This window comes from Podarcis vaucheri (genome assembly GCF_965113315.1).
Source record: "Podarcis vaucheri genome assembly, chromosome: 13".
In the NCBI taxonomy this organism is placed as follows: Eukaryota; Metazoa; Chordata; class Lepidosauria; order Squamata; family Lacertidae; genus Podarcis; species Podarcis vaucheri.
In genome coordinates, this window is record NC_138751.1 from 6881674 (window position 1) to 6898104 (window position 16431).

At 48.4% G+C, this 16431-nt stretch overlaps 1 protein-coding gene across 6 annotated transcripts in view; it reads right to left on the reverse strand.

The window, feature by feature from the left end:
• The window catches only part of CARMIL3 (capping protein regulator and myosin 1 linker 3), an 89891-nt gene extending 80894 nt beyond the window's left edge, over positions 1-8997 (reverse strand). For 4 of the 6 annotated variants that reach the window (XM_082197482.1, XM_082197484.1, XM_082197483.1 and 1 more), the window contains exon 1: positions 8855-8996. In XM_082197482.1, coding sequence (XP_082053608.1) covers positions 8855-8894 — 40 coding nt within the window. In that variant the 5' untranslated portion in view covers positions 8895-8996. Of the gene's footprint in view, positions 1-8854 lie in introns of all 6 variants that reach the window. The other 2 variants (XM_082197486.1, XM_082197487.1) reach the window with 2 other exon arrangements.
• Positions 8998-16431: the final 7434 nt, after the last annotated feature.

A 16431-nucleotide genomic window follows, 5' to 3' on the forward strand; every position in this document is an offset into this window, starting at 1 on the left:
GCGTGTCCTTTTAGTGATTTGGTAGGGTCACCTTTGCAATTTTGTTTTGAGCCGGATTAGGGGATTTAAATGGGCGCTTAGAGCTGGTGTGCTTTGGTTAAAAGCAGCATTAGCGCTGTGCATGTGAGACGGGGGTGGGGGGATGATTTGAGATGGATTCCTATTTGCTCTGCGCCGCACACATCTGCATTTTCCTGAACGCTCTTTAAGAGCCAGTCCCAGCAGAGAGGTCCGTGTTTTGGATTACTGATGGCATCTTTATAAATTATTCCTCCGTGCTGGCGCATCAAGGAGCAGCGTGGGCTGAGACATTTTGCAGGTCTCGGGATTTCAGATGTGAAGCTGTAAGAGCCTCGACTCTTCTGGCGGTGATAGCGATCTGGTTTCAGGGGCAATCCTCTCTGCACGCCAAACCATGGTTTCACAAGCAGGAATGTGGCAGAAGCTTGCATGCTCCCCTTTCCTCTTCCCACCTAACATGCAAATTCCCCCTTCTCCCTTCCATAGTTTGCTATAACCGCAGTTTACTGTTGCATCTGCACTGAGACTAGCCGGCCCTAGATGCCTTGAGACCACGGATGGTTCGCAAACCACGGTTTCCTGGTTCGCTTTAGGAAATCCTCAAAGCGAAAGAGAATTTGGCATGTCAGAGCAGGAGTGAGGAGCACATCGAGCACAATTCAAAGTGTTGGTGCTAACCTTTAAAGCCCTAAACGGCCTCAGTTCAGTATATCTGAAGGAGCGTCTCCACCCCCATCGTTCTGCCTGGACACTGAGGTCCAGCGCCGAGGGCCTTCTGGCGGTTCCCTCATTGCGAGAAGCAAAGCTACAGGGAACCAGGCAGAGGGCCTTTTCAGTGGCGGCGCCCGCCCTGTGGAATGCCCTCCTGTCAGATGTCAAAGAGAACAACAACTACCAGACTTTTAGAAGACATCTGAAGGCAGCCCTGTTTAGGGAAGCTTTTAATGTTTGATGCATTACTGTATTTTAATATTTTGCTGGAAGCTGCCTAGAGTGGCTGGAAAAGCCCAGCCAGATGGGCGGGGTAGAAATAATAAATTTATTAGTAGTAGTAGTAGTATTAAGCAACTGCGGCCGGCTACTCTACTTTAGACAGGCGCTCCTCTATTTGAAAGGCTGTCCAGTACAAAACCCTAAGAAGGGAGAGCAAAATTGCCCATCAACAGTTAGCACTTCAACAACAAACATAGCTTCCCCCACTATGACAAGATGTATCACACTTCTATCTAAATTACAGCAATTCTTTCTAAATTTGCATAGGAATCAGAATATACAGATTTTACGCAGATCTGAACCCTCTTTTATCCTGTTTTCGGACGGTGTGTAAGTTGCCTCTCCAGCATCAGTCCGTCACAGACACAACATCCATTTAGAGCGCTCTTGTACCACTTTGTCACAGTTTCTCTACGTCCCGCAAAGACTTGTGGGGACTGTAGTTTGTGGATGGTTGCTGACCTCACAGAGCTACAATTCCCAGCAAGGTTAACAAACTACACTTCCCAGGATTCCCCAGGACTGCTATGACAGGGTTTTTGGCTCATGGTGCAAGCATGGCCTAAATTACCTCTTACACCTACTGTGTGTAGGAATACTGAATCGGAAATAATTTGAGCCCTGGGGAGGCACAATTCCACAATCCCCCAACCAGAAATCTAAGGGTGATCTTGAGATGGAGAAGGAAACCAGAAATCCACCAAGATGAATGGAAGTAGTTAAAACTGCAGTTGCGGTATAAGGGATTGGTATTTTGACTGGAGTGTAATTGAAATTTATAAGGAATGCAGAAACAAAGAGAATAATCAAATCATCAATTCTAGCACAAGGGGGCCCCACCTAAATTGTATAATTTGGCAATGATCGGCATTACTAATTGTATTATAATTTGGCATCGTTATAATGAGGATATTATTGGATTGTTGTAATTCAAAACTAATAAAAATTATTATCAAAAAAGGAATGCATCAAGAGAAGGAAGTGTTATATTAATACGTTGCGTATGGCCCTGTGATCTTTGGATGAAGGGTGGTATAAAATTTTAATTAATAAAAATAATAATAACTGAAGTAGCAGCTAGAACCTGGTATGAGATGGGCATATCGTTGAACCGACTGGAAGCAGCAACCGGCAATGCAATTCAACACAAACGCAACCAGACAACAGCCAGATATGATTCCAAGCACAGCCGCATTTGACTTCAAAAGAATAAACTTCTCCAAAATGAGGGAGGCAGTAGAAAGAAAACTGAAAGGGGAGATAAAGTGGGTAAAATCTCTCCAAACTGCACAGAGCTTATTTAAAACCACCCTAGTAGAAGCTTAAGCTAATTTTTAGTGTTTTTTTAATGCCGTCAAGTTGAAGCGGATGCCAATGTGGTTAACTAGCAGCTTCGAGGAAGCTATGAAAAGGGGAAGAAAGGCTTCTTTCAAAAAAACTGAAGGCTTGCCCAACTGCGGAGAACAGAAAAAGAAGAAGCACAAAACCTGGAGAAGCAAATGTGACGTTGGCGAGCAAGGAAGTGAAGAGGAAATCTGGGAGGCATATTGATAAAGGCATTAAGGCCAACCAAAACAGTATATTTAAACGCATCAGGGGCTGGGGGTGGCTGGACCACTAGGCAGCAAGGGAGAGAAAGGAGAGAGAAATGGAGGTTATAGAAAAGCAGGATGAATCTGTGTCTAACTTAAGATGATGTAGGACACACACACACGCCCATGCCTGAACCCATTTTTCTGTGGAGTGGGATCTGAAAAACTGATTTTGTGTAAGGTAAGCAGAGGTTGGGATGCGGGTGGTGCTGCGGGTTAAACCACAGAGCCTAGGACTTGCCGATCAGAAGGTCGGCGGTTCGAATCCCCGCGACGGGGTGAGCTCCCGTTGCTCGGTCCCTGCTCCTGCCCACCTAGCAGTTCGAAAGCACGTCAAAGTGCAAGTAGATAAATAGGTACCACTCCGGCGGGAAGGTAAACGGCGTTTCCGTGCGCTGCTCTGGTTCACCAGAAGCGGCTTAGTCATGCTGGCCACATGACCCGGAAGCTGTACACTGGCTCCCTCGGCCAATAAAGTGAGATGAGCGCCGCAACCCCAGAGTCGTCAGCGACTGGACCTAACGGTCAGGGGTCCCTTTCTCTTTCTCTTTAAGCAGAGGTTTGGCAAATTGAACAATTGACAAATCATTCCGTATAGATACATAGCATCCACCCAAGAACTTGAAAGCAAAACTGCTGATCCGCTAACAAAAATATGTTAATTTGATCCTAGGTCGGTCTTCATATCAGAGGACTGGAAAGTAGCCAATCTAACACTGATTTATTTATTTTTTTAAGGAGATCTAGGGAGCATCCGGGAAATTACAGACGAGTTAGCTTAATGCGGCGTTCCAGGCAAACTGGCGGAAGGCCTCAGATGATCAGGCACGAAGAAGAACAAGCCTTGCTGACGAAAAAGCAGCATGGCTTCCGTAACAGGAAGTCCCGCCTCTCTAACATTTTGGGGATATTTGAGGATATCAATAAGCACGAGGAGAGTGTTGATTGGGTAGACATTGTGCACTTGGACTTTAAAAGAGTTTCCAACAAGTTCCAAAGGTTTTTTCGTAATCTTAGGAGCAACCGAGTGAGAGGATGAGTAGGGATGGAGAACTAGCTAAAGAACAGGAAGCACGGATCTGGACCAAATTCACAACGGAGGGAAGTAGGAAGTAGGTGTCCTCTAAGGATCTAAAGGGGGACTTGTGCTTTTGAACTTGCTCAACTTAGGGGTCAGCAGTGAGGTGACCCATGTTTGCAGGTGACACCCCCCCCCAAAAAAAAGGATGGTAAAGGTAAAGGGACCCCTGACCATTAGGTCCAGTCGTGACCAACTCTGGGGTTGCGGCGCTCATCTCGCTTTACTGGCCGAGGGAGCCGGTGTACAGCTTCCGGGTCATGTGGCCAGCATGACTAAGCTGCTTCTGGTGAACCAGAGCAGCGCACGGAAACACCGTTTACCTTCCCGCTGGAGCGGTACCTATTTATCTACCTGCACTTTGACGTGCTTTCAAACTGCTAGGTTGGCAGGAGCAGGAACTGAGCAACGGGAGCTCACCCTGTCGCGGGGATTCGAACCGCCGACCTTCTGATCGGCAAAGGCCTAGGCTCTGTATATTTTTATATTGATGCATTACTGTATTTTAATATTTTGTTGGAAGCTGCCTAGAGTGGCTGGAGATTTGAACGCCGACCTTCTGATCGGCAAGTCCTAGGCTCCGTGGTTTAACCCACAGCGCCACCTGTGTACCTAAAAGGATGGTAAAGGTAAAGGTAAAGGGACCCCTGACCATCAGGTCTAGTCGTGGCCGACTCTGGGATTGCGGCTCTCATCTCGCTTTACTGGCCGAGGGAGCCGGCATACAGCTTCCGGGTCATGTGGCCAGCAGGACTAAGCCACTTCTGGCAAACCAGAGCAGCGCATGGAAACACCGTTTACCTTCCCGCCGGAGCGGTACCTATTTATCTACTTGCACTTTTAATGTGCTTTCGAACTGCTAGGTGGGCAGGAGCAGGGACCGAGTAATGGGAACTCACCCCGCCGCGGGGATTCGAACCGCCGACCTTTCGATCGGCAAGCCCTAGGCGCTGAGGCTTTTACCCACAGCGCCACCCGCGTCCCAAAAGGATGGTAAGATGCTCCAAAAGGATTTTTCCAAACCAGGGGAATGGGGGTTAAAATGGGAAAGGAAATACAATGTAAATTTAAAGGGATGTAAACACCCCCCCCTCAAATATGCACTGACAGGGGCCTGGGCTGGTGGCGACTACCAAAGAAAGGGAACTCAGGGTCACGGTGGATAGCTGAATGAAAATGCCAACCCAGAGAAGGGCAGCTCTGAAAAAGATGGACTTCACACAGGGAATCATTAGGGAAAGGGCCAGAAACGAAACTTCCAGTCTTTTCAGAGCTGCTGTACACTAGGTTGGCATTCTGTTTAGGTTGGGCGCCAGAGTCGGTCCTGTCATTAGGTCGAGGAGGCATGTGGTTGAGGAACCCCCGTCGGCCTCAGTCGCTATGGCTGATGGGGATGACATAAGGGGACTTGGCTCCGAGAGTTATGTGTTGGAAGGATAAGCACTGCCAACTATCACAGAATGGTCTGAGGGCCTCAGCTCTTCGGCGACTTGTCTCATGTCAAACTTGTTTGGATCCCTCTATGGCGCCTGGAGGGCTGATGTTCAATTTAAGATCCATGTCTGGAGGTTTGCTGTGTCCGCAGGGCAATTTAAGAAAATAAGGAAGGCTTATTATTATTATGCATATTATTATGATTGCGTTCCCTTTCCCTTTTCTTTTTTAATTCCCCTCGTTTCTTCGTTTTCTCTATCCCTTGTTAAATGTGCAAGCGATAAATTAACAGTGAATTTTTTAAAGGAATGGTGGGAAGGGCTACCTTTCTGGTGTAGGTCCGATTCAGGAATATCGTAAGTTACCTTAAATAACATTTTGGCTGCTATGTGCCCCACAGCTCAGGGATGATGGGAGTTGTGGTCAAACATGCTTCGGGGGGCCACAGCCTCCCCACCAATGAGCCATGGCTTCATGAAGCATCTTTTGGGTGTCATGGAACCTACTGGGTCCCCGGATGTTGTTAGACTACAACTCCCATCATCCATGACCACTGCCTAAGCTGGCTGTGGGTGATGGGCTTTGTAGTCCAACAGCGTTTTTGGACCCAAGGTTGAAGAACGGTCGTGTAGACCTACTCAGCTAGGTGGACTAATGGAACCTTCCCGTGTGTTGGGGGGGGAATAGCACAGCGGCACCCCCTCTTTGCCAAGTGAAGTGATACAGTCTGCTCCGCCACTGCCTTGAGTTCCACCCATTCATTTTGAGGGGGGTTGAAAGCAGCCATTTAGACACAGCAGTCATGTGTGCCCGCCGCTTTAAATACAGGAGTCTCCATTCATTTTATTTACTATCTGGCAGGCTGTGTGTGTGTGTGTGTGTGAAAGTGTGTGTGAGAGAGAGAGAAATCCCAGGAAGTGGTGTGACATCGCCTTTGCACCTTCCAACTGTGTCATGCCCTACAGCATCCCTGCCTGGTTTTTATGAATGCAGAAGGCGAAAGCAGCAACACGGTGTTTACTTAACACCTGCTGCCAGGCTCTGTGCAGTGACTGCAAGGGGAGAGAATGACTCTGAGCACGTGCAGAGTGCACCTTCCGCCTCGCCACGTGGCCGAGATGGGAAACTAGATTTCTGAAGTCATAAGCATAAGCCCCGGAAGCTCTCCTTCTTGGAGTGAAGATGTGTTTTTTCGTTGTTGTTGTCGTGAAGCAAAGCGGTTGCATTGTGTGTGTGTGTGTGTGTGAAGATGCCGAAGGCGCTCGCAGCTTCTCCTGCTATCATCTAGAACATTCACAAGCATCACATAAACACACACACAGGTTTTTTCGCTCTCTCTTTTTTGCAACTGAAATTGACCAGAGAAAGCATTGTAAAAAAGAAAAAGAAAAATAAGCTTCCTGCAATTTTCCTTTCCCAAGCTCGGGAAACAGATGGGATTGGGGCCAAACTGAGGCCTGTTCATTTCAATGGGTCTCCTCTGAGTAGGAGTAACATCGAAGCCCAGCCTTAAAAAGACAGGCTGGCAAATGGAAACAGAGATCGGGAAGGAGGGAGCCGACCCCTGTGAGTAAACTGTGGGTCACTTGGGCAAGGCCAGATTATGTGGATATATGGGTCACGGTGTGGGTGTTTGGAATGGCATTTGTGGGACTCAGATCTATTTGGGGAGGGGCCCATTTCAGACCCCTCCAAAGGTTCAGATGCCAGGTAATGATGGGGGGCAGAAAGACCTCTCTCCCCCCCCACCCCACCTGACACCCTGGAAAAGAGCTTTCAGCCAGAGTCCACAATCCTGGGCTGGAAGGGGGGGCAAGCAGGCTGTGATGCTAGCAGCCAGCTTCTCCTATGACCCACCACCAGCTCAGCATGTAGGCAGATAAACAGATCAAAGTAGTAGCTAGGCAGATGAGAAATTCACTTGAACTTTGGGTGTGTCAATGGTGTTTTTCAGTTTCAAGTATCGTGTGCATGATTTTGCGTGCTTCTCTCTGGCTCCTGGGGAGATCCTTGGTGCGTGTGCGTGCGCATGCATGCATGCACACAAAAGGGATATTGCAAAACACACACACAAACAAACAAACACACCATCCCAGTTGTGTCTTGACACCTTCTCTTCCTCCCTGTTCCCAGATACCCAAGCAGGGACATGCCAGGAGTGACAACAGTAGGAAGTGTGTGTGTGTGTGTGTGTGTGTGTGTGTGTGTGTGTGTGTGTAGAGAGAGGCACACCAGAGCCTATACAGCCTCAAGAGACAACCCATTAACCCACAGGCAGCCTTCAGCAATAAATCCACTATTATAGCAAGCAGAAGGTGTGAGCAGATACAGAGAAACAGCTCCCTTTTCCAGCGCGGAAACCCAGGAGTCCTGGATCAGGGCCGCCCCTTACCTCCCACCCCCACTCTACTCTACCCCTGGAAAGAACCCAGGAGTTCTGGCCCTCCCTCCGCCCCCTCCCCCCCATCCCCAGGGGAGACCCAGCTATCTCCTGAAGAGCCATTAAGTGATACAGCCTGCAAGATTGAATGTTATGTGTGTGAGAGAGAGAGATGGGAAGGGGCTTAAGTACCAGGGAAGGGGGTGGGCAGGGGAAAATCCAGGCCCCTGAACAGGGAATTGTGCGGGTGGGGGGGGGGCGTTTGCAGAGAAATGAATTGCAATGGCCATAAAAGCAATTGCAAAGGGGGGGGGGGATTCCCCTTGTATGAGAGCTTGCAGGAGATTGGAGGGGGGGGAAGGTTTGGGGTTGAGGGAGGCGATTTTTCAAGGGGGTGGGAGGAGAGAAGTGGGGTGATGGGGGGCAGGCAGGATTTACGCACTGATCCCCATGGACTTTTGGATTATCCCTGGAGCTGGAATGACAGGAAGGTGATAGGTAGGTTGGGAAGACTGTGGGATTTATTTGGGGGGGGGGGTTGAGAGAAGCACAGAGACAGCTTGGAGGTTCAGCTGGGGGGGGGTGAGTATATCTGTGGGGGCAGCCTGCATCACAGTGGTCACATCCTAGGAACTGGGTTGGGAGGCGACTGAAGGGGGACTCTAGGTGTAGAAAGGGAGGGGAGACCTTTTCCTTGCACTGAGTGAGGGGGGGCTCTTGACCTGGGTGGGGCAGCGGCTAGGAGCTTTGGAGTGTCCTTATTGGGGGGGGGGAGAGAGAGAGAATGGAGCAGTGCCCCTCCACCCATGGGGGGGCAGGAATAATAATAATAAGAGGAGCCAACATAGTTCCCTGCGATGGGGTTGAGTACCATGTGGGGGGGGGGCGTTCCTGGGGCAGCAACCATTTGCTCGCATTGAGAATTAGGGGGGGTGCCTTGGGAAGAGCCAATTTACCTGTTGGAGGGAGGGGGAATGAGAGGGACGCAGGTAAAGGGGGGGTATATTTCCAAACCCCGGGGTGGGGAGGGGAGAGATTTCCCCGGGGAGGGTGGGAACTGAGGAGCGTGGCCCTAAATTTTTATGGGGCGCTAGAATTGGGGGGGGGGAGAGGCAGCGTGCGGGAGGGGGACCCACAGGTGTTTTTAATGGGGGGGTGGATTTAACCCTTTAGACCATTTCTCCCCGGGGTATTTGGGGGGTGAGGAGTGTTGCTGGAGGGATGGAGAGAGGAGCAGGGGGGGTCGCCAAAGATTGTGCCCTGGGGGCTGCGGAGATGAGGATGGATGGGGAGAGGGGAAGCCCTGCGGGGGGGGGATCTCTCCACTCCACCCCCCCAAAAAAGGCAGGTCCCTACCTTGCAGCTCCCGGGCGACCTCCCCTCCGGCCTGGGCCATCACGGCTGCGGCAGAAGCCGGCACATGCCCGGCTAAGGCGGCGGTGGCAGCGAGCGCGTCTGCGCAGCCTCCCCGATCTCCCTCTCCCTCCGCCCGCCCCCCCTTCCTTCTCTCTCCCTCGGGGGGACCAGCTGGGCGGGCTGGAGGCAGACTCCCTCCCGCCCCGCCCCGCCCTGCTCCTCGGACGCCTGGGTCCCTTCCACCCCAACCCCCACCCCAGTACCTGGCCAAGCGCCTTCTTCCCACCCCACCCGGAGCGAGAAGCGGGTTTTCCTGAGCAGGTAGCCGGGGAGGGGGAAAAAAAATCTGTAGAAGCTGAGGAGGGACCCCCAAAGGTCTTCTAGTCTGACCCCCGCAATCCCACCTTCTTATTTTCGTTTCTATGGGGATACACGCTCGGTATTTCTCCTGTTATACAAAAATCTCCAAATGGGTCCGAACTTCAATGTCCAAAACTCCTGGTAGAGGAGAAGGATCTAGAGACCACGCTAAGGGTGGCCAAATTCTGTGCGACTGCCATAAAACTTAGCGAGCAAGCTGTACTACCAAAATGATAATTTTAGGTTATATTTTAGTGATCAAGATTTAATAATTTTTTTAACTGCTGCTATATCTGAATTGTCTCTGTTGTACCCAATTGCAATTCAATGTGTTCCTGTTGTGTTTTATGAGTTTCCTGATATTGTACGTGACCCGGAACTGGTCTGTGACCGTAATAATAAAATTCTATTCTCCTTATTTTTAATTATGCATTTTGTGTGTGTGTTTAGGTTGGGAACCGCCATGAGTTCTATGGGTGGAGGGCAGTATAGAAATTTTAGAAACAAGCAAGCAAGTAAGCAAACCAATGATGGTTTCACTGGGATTTCTGCACCACAGGGGGTTGGACTAGATGACCCTTGGGGTCCCTTCTGACACTATAATTCCGTGAAACCTCTATTAGATAGGTGCATGTCTACACCTGTAGGTATTGAGCTGGTGCATGGGAACGTCAGGAGCTGCCATAAACCATGCCGTGTCATTGGGGCCCAGCTAGCTCTTAAGGTCCACAAATGACAACACTTTGTAATATTTTATTAAGTTTTATCAATAGAAAAGTTCAGAAGAATACAAGAAATAAAAAAAATACAAAATTACAAAATACGAAAATACAAACATTAAACACAAAAAAGAAGAAAAAAAAGGAAACACATATAAAAGAAAACAATCCCTCTTTTTTAATTTCTTATCTTTAGTTAACTTATTTTCCGGACTTCCTCACGCCTCCCTTTTTTGTATCCCTTTTGAAAATTGGTTCAGCAAGTTCATATCCTATTTAGTTTATCTATTATCAATCCCATCTTACATTTTACCTTGTTGCTAGAACCCCTTCAATTCATTTCCATGCCGTCAGCATTCAAAAATTTTACAATGTTTCTGTAAATAAGTTTTAAATTTCCTCCAATCTTCTTCCACCAACTCTTCTCCCTGATCTCGGATTCTGCCAGTCATTTCCGCCATTTCCATATAGTCTATTAGTTGCATCTGCCATTCTTCCAGAGTGGGTAAGTCTTGTGTCTTCCAATGCTTCGCAATGAGAATTCTTGCTGCTGCTGTAGCATACATAAAGAAAGTTCTATCCTTCTTTAACACCGATTGGCCAACTAGCTCTTTAGTGGGCACAAATGACAACACTTTGGAGGTCCCAGGCCGCAAGGTGGCTAGATTGGTCTCAACTAGGGCCAGGGCCTTTTCAGTACTGGCCCCGACTTGGTGGAACGCTCTGTCACAAGAGACCAGGGCCCTGCGGGACTTGACATCTTTCCTCAGGGCCTGCAAGACGGAGCTGCTCCGCCTGGCCTTTGGTTTGGACTCAGTCTGACCCTTATGTCTTCCCTCCCCTTATGGTCTTGATCTATCGGCTACTTTTAAAATGAGGCTGCATTTTAAATTGCATGTTAACCTGTATTTTAAATTGGTCCCCCCCCCCCATTATGTTTTTACTGTGATTTTATTGGTGTTAGCCGCCCTGAGCCTGGCTCTGGCCGGGAGGGCGGTGTATAAATAAATTATTATTATTATTATTATTATTATTATTATTATTATTATTATTATTATTATTATTATTTTGTCTACACTGATTGGCAGCAGCTCTCCAAGATTTCAGGATTTTCAGCAAGAAGTTACAGGACAGGCACCGATCGGAAGCAACGCAGAGTGAACGTCTCCAAAACTGTTGCAGGTGCAAACAGTAATAAAAGGATTGTGTGTAACCACCCTGAGTGCAAATCATCACCAACGCAGAGTTTAAAAGAAGGGTGGTTGGGATGGCCTTCATTCTGCCTAATGGTGAGGTGGTTGTGTAGTGTAGTGGTTAGAGCATTGGGCTAGGACCTGGGAAGCCAGGCTTCAAACCTGTACTCAGGGGTTCAAATCCCCACTCAGCCAGGAAGCTCACTGGGTGAAATTTGGCCCAGTCACCATCTCTTAGCCTGAGCTACCTCACAGGGTAGTTGTGAATATAAGACAGGAAGAAGGGGGACTATGTAGGATTCCTTGAGCAACCTGCAGGAAAGGGATATATATGTAATAAATAAATAAAGTTGGGGCCAGTTCACAGCCCTCCACTTCCTCAGCCAGGCAGAACCGCTGAAAATCTCTCACTCAGGAACTTGCACCCTGCCTGTTAAAAACACACACGGGTCTGTCCGATCAATGTATTTTCTTTTTAAAAAATCAGAGGTGATGCCATTTTGTTGTTTAGTCGTTTAGTCGTGTCCGACTCTTCGTGACCCCCTGGACCAGAGCACGCCAGGCACTCCTGTCTTCCACTGCCTCCTGCAGTTTGGTCAAACTCATACTGGTAGCTTCGAGAACACTGTCCCACCATCTCGTCCTCCGTCATCCCCTTCTCCTTGTGCCCTCCATCTTTCCCAACATCAGGGTCTTTTCCAGGGAGTCTTCTCTTCTCATGAGGTGGCCAAAGTATCGGAGCCTCAGCTTCAGGATCTGTCCTTCCAGTGAGCACTCAGGGCTGATTTCCTTCAAAATGGAGAGGTTTGATCTTCATGCAGTCCATGGGACTCTCAAGAGTCTCCTCCAGCACCAGAATTCAAAAGCATCCATTCTTCGGCGATCAGCCTTCTTTATGGTCCAGCTCTCACTTCCATACATCAATTACTGGGAAAATCATAGCTTTTACTATATGGACCTTTGTTGGCAAGGTGATGTCTCTGCTTTTTAAGATGCTGTCTAGGTTTGTCATTGCTTTTCTCCCCAGAAGCAGGCAAGGTGATGCAATAGCCATCTTCAAATATCTAAAAGGCCGCCATCTGGAAGATGGAGAAAGCTTGTTTTCTGCCGCTCCGGAGGGCAGGACCTGAACCGAAGGGAGATTTCGACTAGACATTAGGAAGAGCTTTTCCGAACGGTTCGGTGGTGGAATGGACTCCCTTGGAAGGTGGTAATCTCTCCTTCATTTCTGGGTTGTTGTTTTTTATAAAACAGATATAGGATAGGGACGCGGGTGGCGCTGTGGGTTAAACCACAGAGCCTAGGGCTTGCCAATCAGAAGGTTGGCGGTTCGAATTCCCGTGACGGGGTGAGCTCCCGTTGCTTGGTCCCTGCTCCTGCCAACCTAGCAGTTCCAAAGTGCAAGTAGATACATAGATACCACTCTGGCGGGAAGGTAAACGGCGTTTCCGTGCACTGCTCTGGTTCGCCAGAAGCGGCTTAGTCATGCTGGCCACGTGATCCGGAAGCTGTACACCAGCTCCCTCGTGCAGTAAAGCGAGATGAACGCCGCAACCCCAGAGTCGTCCGGGACTGGACCTAAGGGTCAGGGGTCCCTTTACCTGTCAGGGATTCTGTAGCTGCGATTCCTGCATTGCAAGGGGGTTAGACTAGATGACTCTGGGGGTCCCTTCCGATTCTACGATTCTATGTACATGCTCAGCATGTTCGTGGATCGCTCACAGAGGGTGGGGCTCCTTTATGTACAGACGCACTTTCACTGATCTGACAACACCCCATCACAATTGTGCAGACACTTTCGAGACGGGCTTCCCTCCCTCGACTGGAGAAGAGGAGGTTAAGGGGTGATATGATAGCCATGTTCAAATATATAAAAGGATGTCACATAGAGGAGGGAGAAAGGTTGTTTTCTGCTGCTCCAGAGAAGCGGACACCAGTGGCGTAGCGTGGGTTGTCAGCACCCGGGGCAAGGCAAGTAATTTGCGCCCCCTAACCCGTGGAGCCAGGTAGGGGCAGAGAGCTGCGAGCGCGAGCGCCCCCCCCAGATGTTGCGGCCGGTGCGGCCGGCCCCCCCTGCACCCCCCACGCTACGCCACTGGCGGACACGGAGCAATGGATCCAAACTACAAGAAAGAAGATTCCACCTAAACATTAGGAAGAACTTCCTAACAGTAAGAGCTGTTCGACAGTGGAATTTGCTGCCAAGGAGTGTGGTGGAGTCTCCTACTTTGGAGGTCTTTAAGCAGAGGCTTGACAACCATATGTCAGGAGTGCTCTGATGGTGTTTCCTGCTTGGCAGGGGGTTGGACTCGATGGCCCTTGTGGTCTATTCCAACTCTAGGATTCTATTCTATGATTCTATGACTAATCTGTGCCTGGGATGGGGGAGCTAGAGGCCCTTCAGAGATCATCAGGCCTATGACTCTCAAGCAATGCCACACATTTCCCTATTCTCTACACCAGGCATAGGCAAACTCAGCCCTCCAGATGTTTGGGGACTACAATTCCCATCATCCCTGACCACTGGTCCTGTTAGCTAGGGATGATGGGAGTTGTAGTCCCAAAACATCTGGAGGGCGCAGAGTTTGCCTATGCCTGCTCTACACTCCATACCCCCCCTTGCTGCTTATATACCCCTATGTTAACATTACAAACAGAAGTGAACTTGTTCAAAGGTTAATTTGCTGATGTGATTACCTAGTGTTTTTCTGTTGCATAGGAATAAAGTCAGCTTCAGGTGTGGGGAGCACATCTGCAAATAAGGTAAAGGTAAAGGGACCCCTGACCATTAGGTCCAGTCGTGGCTGACTCTGGGGTTGCAGCGCTCATCTCGCTTTATTGGCCGAGGGAGCCGGCGTACAGCTTCCAGGTCATGTGGCCAGCGTGACTAGGCCGCTTCTGGCGAACCAGAGCAGCGCACGGAAACGCAGTTTACCTTCCTGCTGGAGTGGTACCTATTTATCTACTTGCACTTTGACGTGCTTTTGAACTGCTAGGTTGGCAGGAGCAGGGACCGAGCAACGGGAGCTCACCCTGTCGTGGGGATTCGAACCGCCGACCTTCTGATCGGCAAGTCCTAGGCTCTGTGGTTTAACCCACAGCACCACCCGCCTCCCATACATCTGCAAGAGAGACCCCCAAAAAGGTATACAGAAAAGTCTGCTCTCAATGCTTAAGAACAGCTGCCCTACACTTAAGATGCAGAGAGAGAATGAGATGGTGTGTCCAGATGACCCCTAGTGGATGTTTCTTTTAAAATCCTGCTCTTGCAACGAATGCGAAGTACCGGTATTTATTGCATATCTATCAAAGCGTTGTATACAAGTTGATACATCAGCAGGATTCTAAAAAACATTTGCAATAGTCTAATGAAAGATAGAGTTGGATACAAATAGATGGAGAATACAATTTGGACATGCATGAACTACCATATTTTCCGCTCTATAGGACGCACCAGACCACAAGACGCACCTAGTTTTTGGAAGAAGAAAACAAGAAAAAATATATTCTGAATCTCAGAAGCCAGAAGAGCAAGAGGGATCGCTGCGCAGTGAAAGCAGCAATCCCTCTTGCTGTTCTGGCTTCTGGGATAGCTGCGCAGCCTGCATTCGCTCCATAAGACGCACACACACTTCCCCTTACTTTTTAGGAGGGGAAAAGTGAGTCTTATAGAGCAAAAAATATGGTAATAATGAAATAACGGAACCATGGAGAGGGGAGAGGGAAGTCAAGGGATTTGAGAAATCCCACATTTGGATATTATATTAGTAGAATAAACAGCATGAAAAGTGTTACAGTTGTTTTTTATTTTAAATTTTTATTTTCAATCTTTATTTTTATATGATGTTTGTTTTAATTAAAACTAATACAATTTTTAAAAAATAAATAAATAAATAAAATCCTGCTCTTGTTTGAGGATTTGCTAAAAAGTACTCTAAATCACCCTCTGCCATCCCGGTGCCTTGCAGAAGTTTTGCACGGCAACCGAGGGGAGTTGCAACCCAGAAGCAGGTGTGCTGGCTGCAGGGTGATGGGAATTGTAGTCCAAAACAGACCCAATAAAAATAAGGGGGGGAGTGCTCTAAATCTGTTAAGGGCAGGGGGCCAACGAGACTTTCCCAAGGTTATGTCTTTATTGCCATTTGGAGGGGCAACTTCTGCACTGTAGTGCAGCAAAAGTGGGACGATTAAAACCAAAAACCAAAAACCCAGAATATTTGTGGTATGAAAAGGATTTCAGCAGGAAATTATGGGGCATGCACGAATTGGAAACAAAGCAGTACGTCTGCCCCAAAACCTTTGCAAAACCTCCTCTCTTCGCAGGAGAGGCGCTGCACAGAGAGGGAAAACTGTGCAGCACCCCTTCAGCGACGCGTCTGTCCTGGCTTCTGCCTTAGCCACGCGCAGCCTCTTCGGGCAGGGGGAGCCTTCATCCCGCTGCCCTGAAGAGGCTTGGCACGGTTATCCCAGAAGCCAGAACAGCCACACGGTATCCCAAAAGCCAGATCCCTCTTGCTGTTCTGGCTTCTGGGATTCAAAATATTTTTTCCTTTGTTTTCCTGTCCCCCAAACTTGGTGCGTCCTATCATCCGGTGCGTCCTATAGAGCGAAAAATACAGTATCTACTTAGATCTGCTTTTAATTGTTATTACTTAACTGCTTAAGCGCCTTAGTGACACTTTTAAACTGCTCACTTTAGAAGCCAGATTTTTAGATTGCCAACGCTCTGTGTTTCACAGCTGGTTTTGCACAGCACAATTATTTATTTAGTTGGGAGGCTAAATGAGATGGTTTTGTATGTTTCGTAGAATTTTATGCATTGTGACTTGCCGTTATTCTCATTGATTATAGTTTAGCGATTCAATATTGTAAATGATAAGTGTAAACTGTTTAATTATTACTTGCTGATATTTAATTTTACTGTTTACTATTATTTTCTAATGGGTTATCGAACATTGCTTTGTTTGCTGTAAGTTGTTTATTTTAAAGTTGTTGTTGAGTCGTTTAGTCGTGTCCAACTCTTCGTGACCCCCTGGACCAGAGCACATCAGGCACTCCCGTCTTCCACTGCCTCCCGCAGTTTGGTCAAACTCATGCTGGTAGTTTCGAGAACACTGTCCAACCATCTCGTCCTCCATTGGCCCTTTCTCCTTGTGCCCTCCATCTTTCCCAACATCAGGGTCTTTTCCAGGGAGTCTTCTCTTCTCATGAGGTGGCCAAAGTCTTGGAGCCTCAGCTTCAGGATCTGTCCTTCCAGTGAGCACTCAGGGCCGATTTCCTTCAGAATGGAGAGGTTTGATAATCT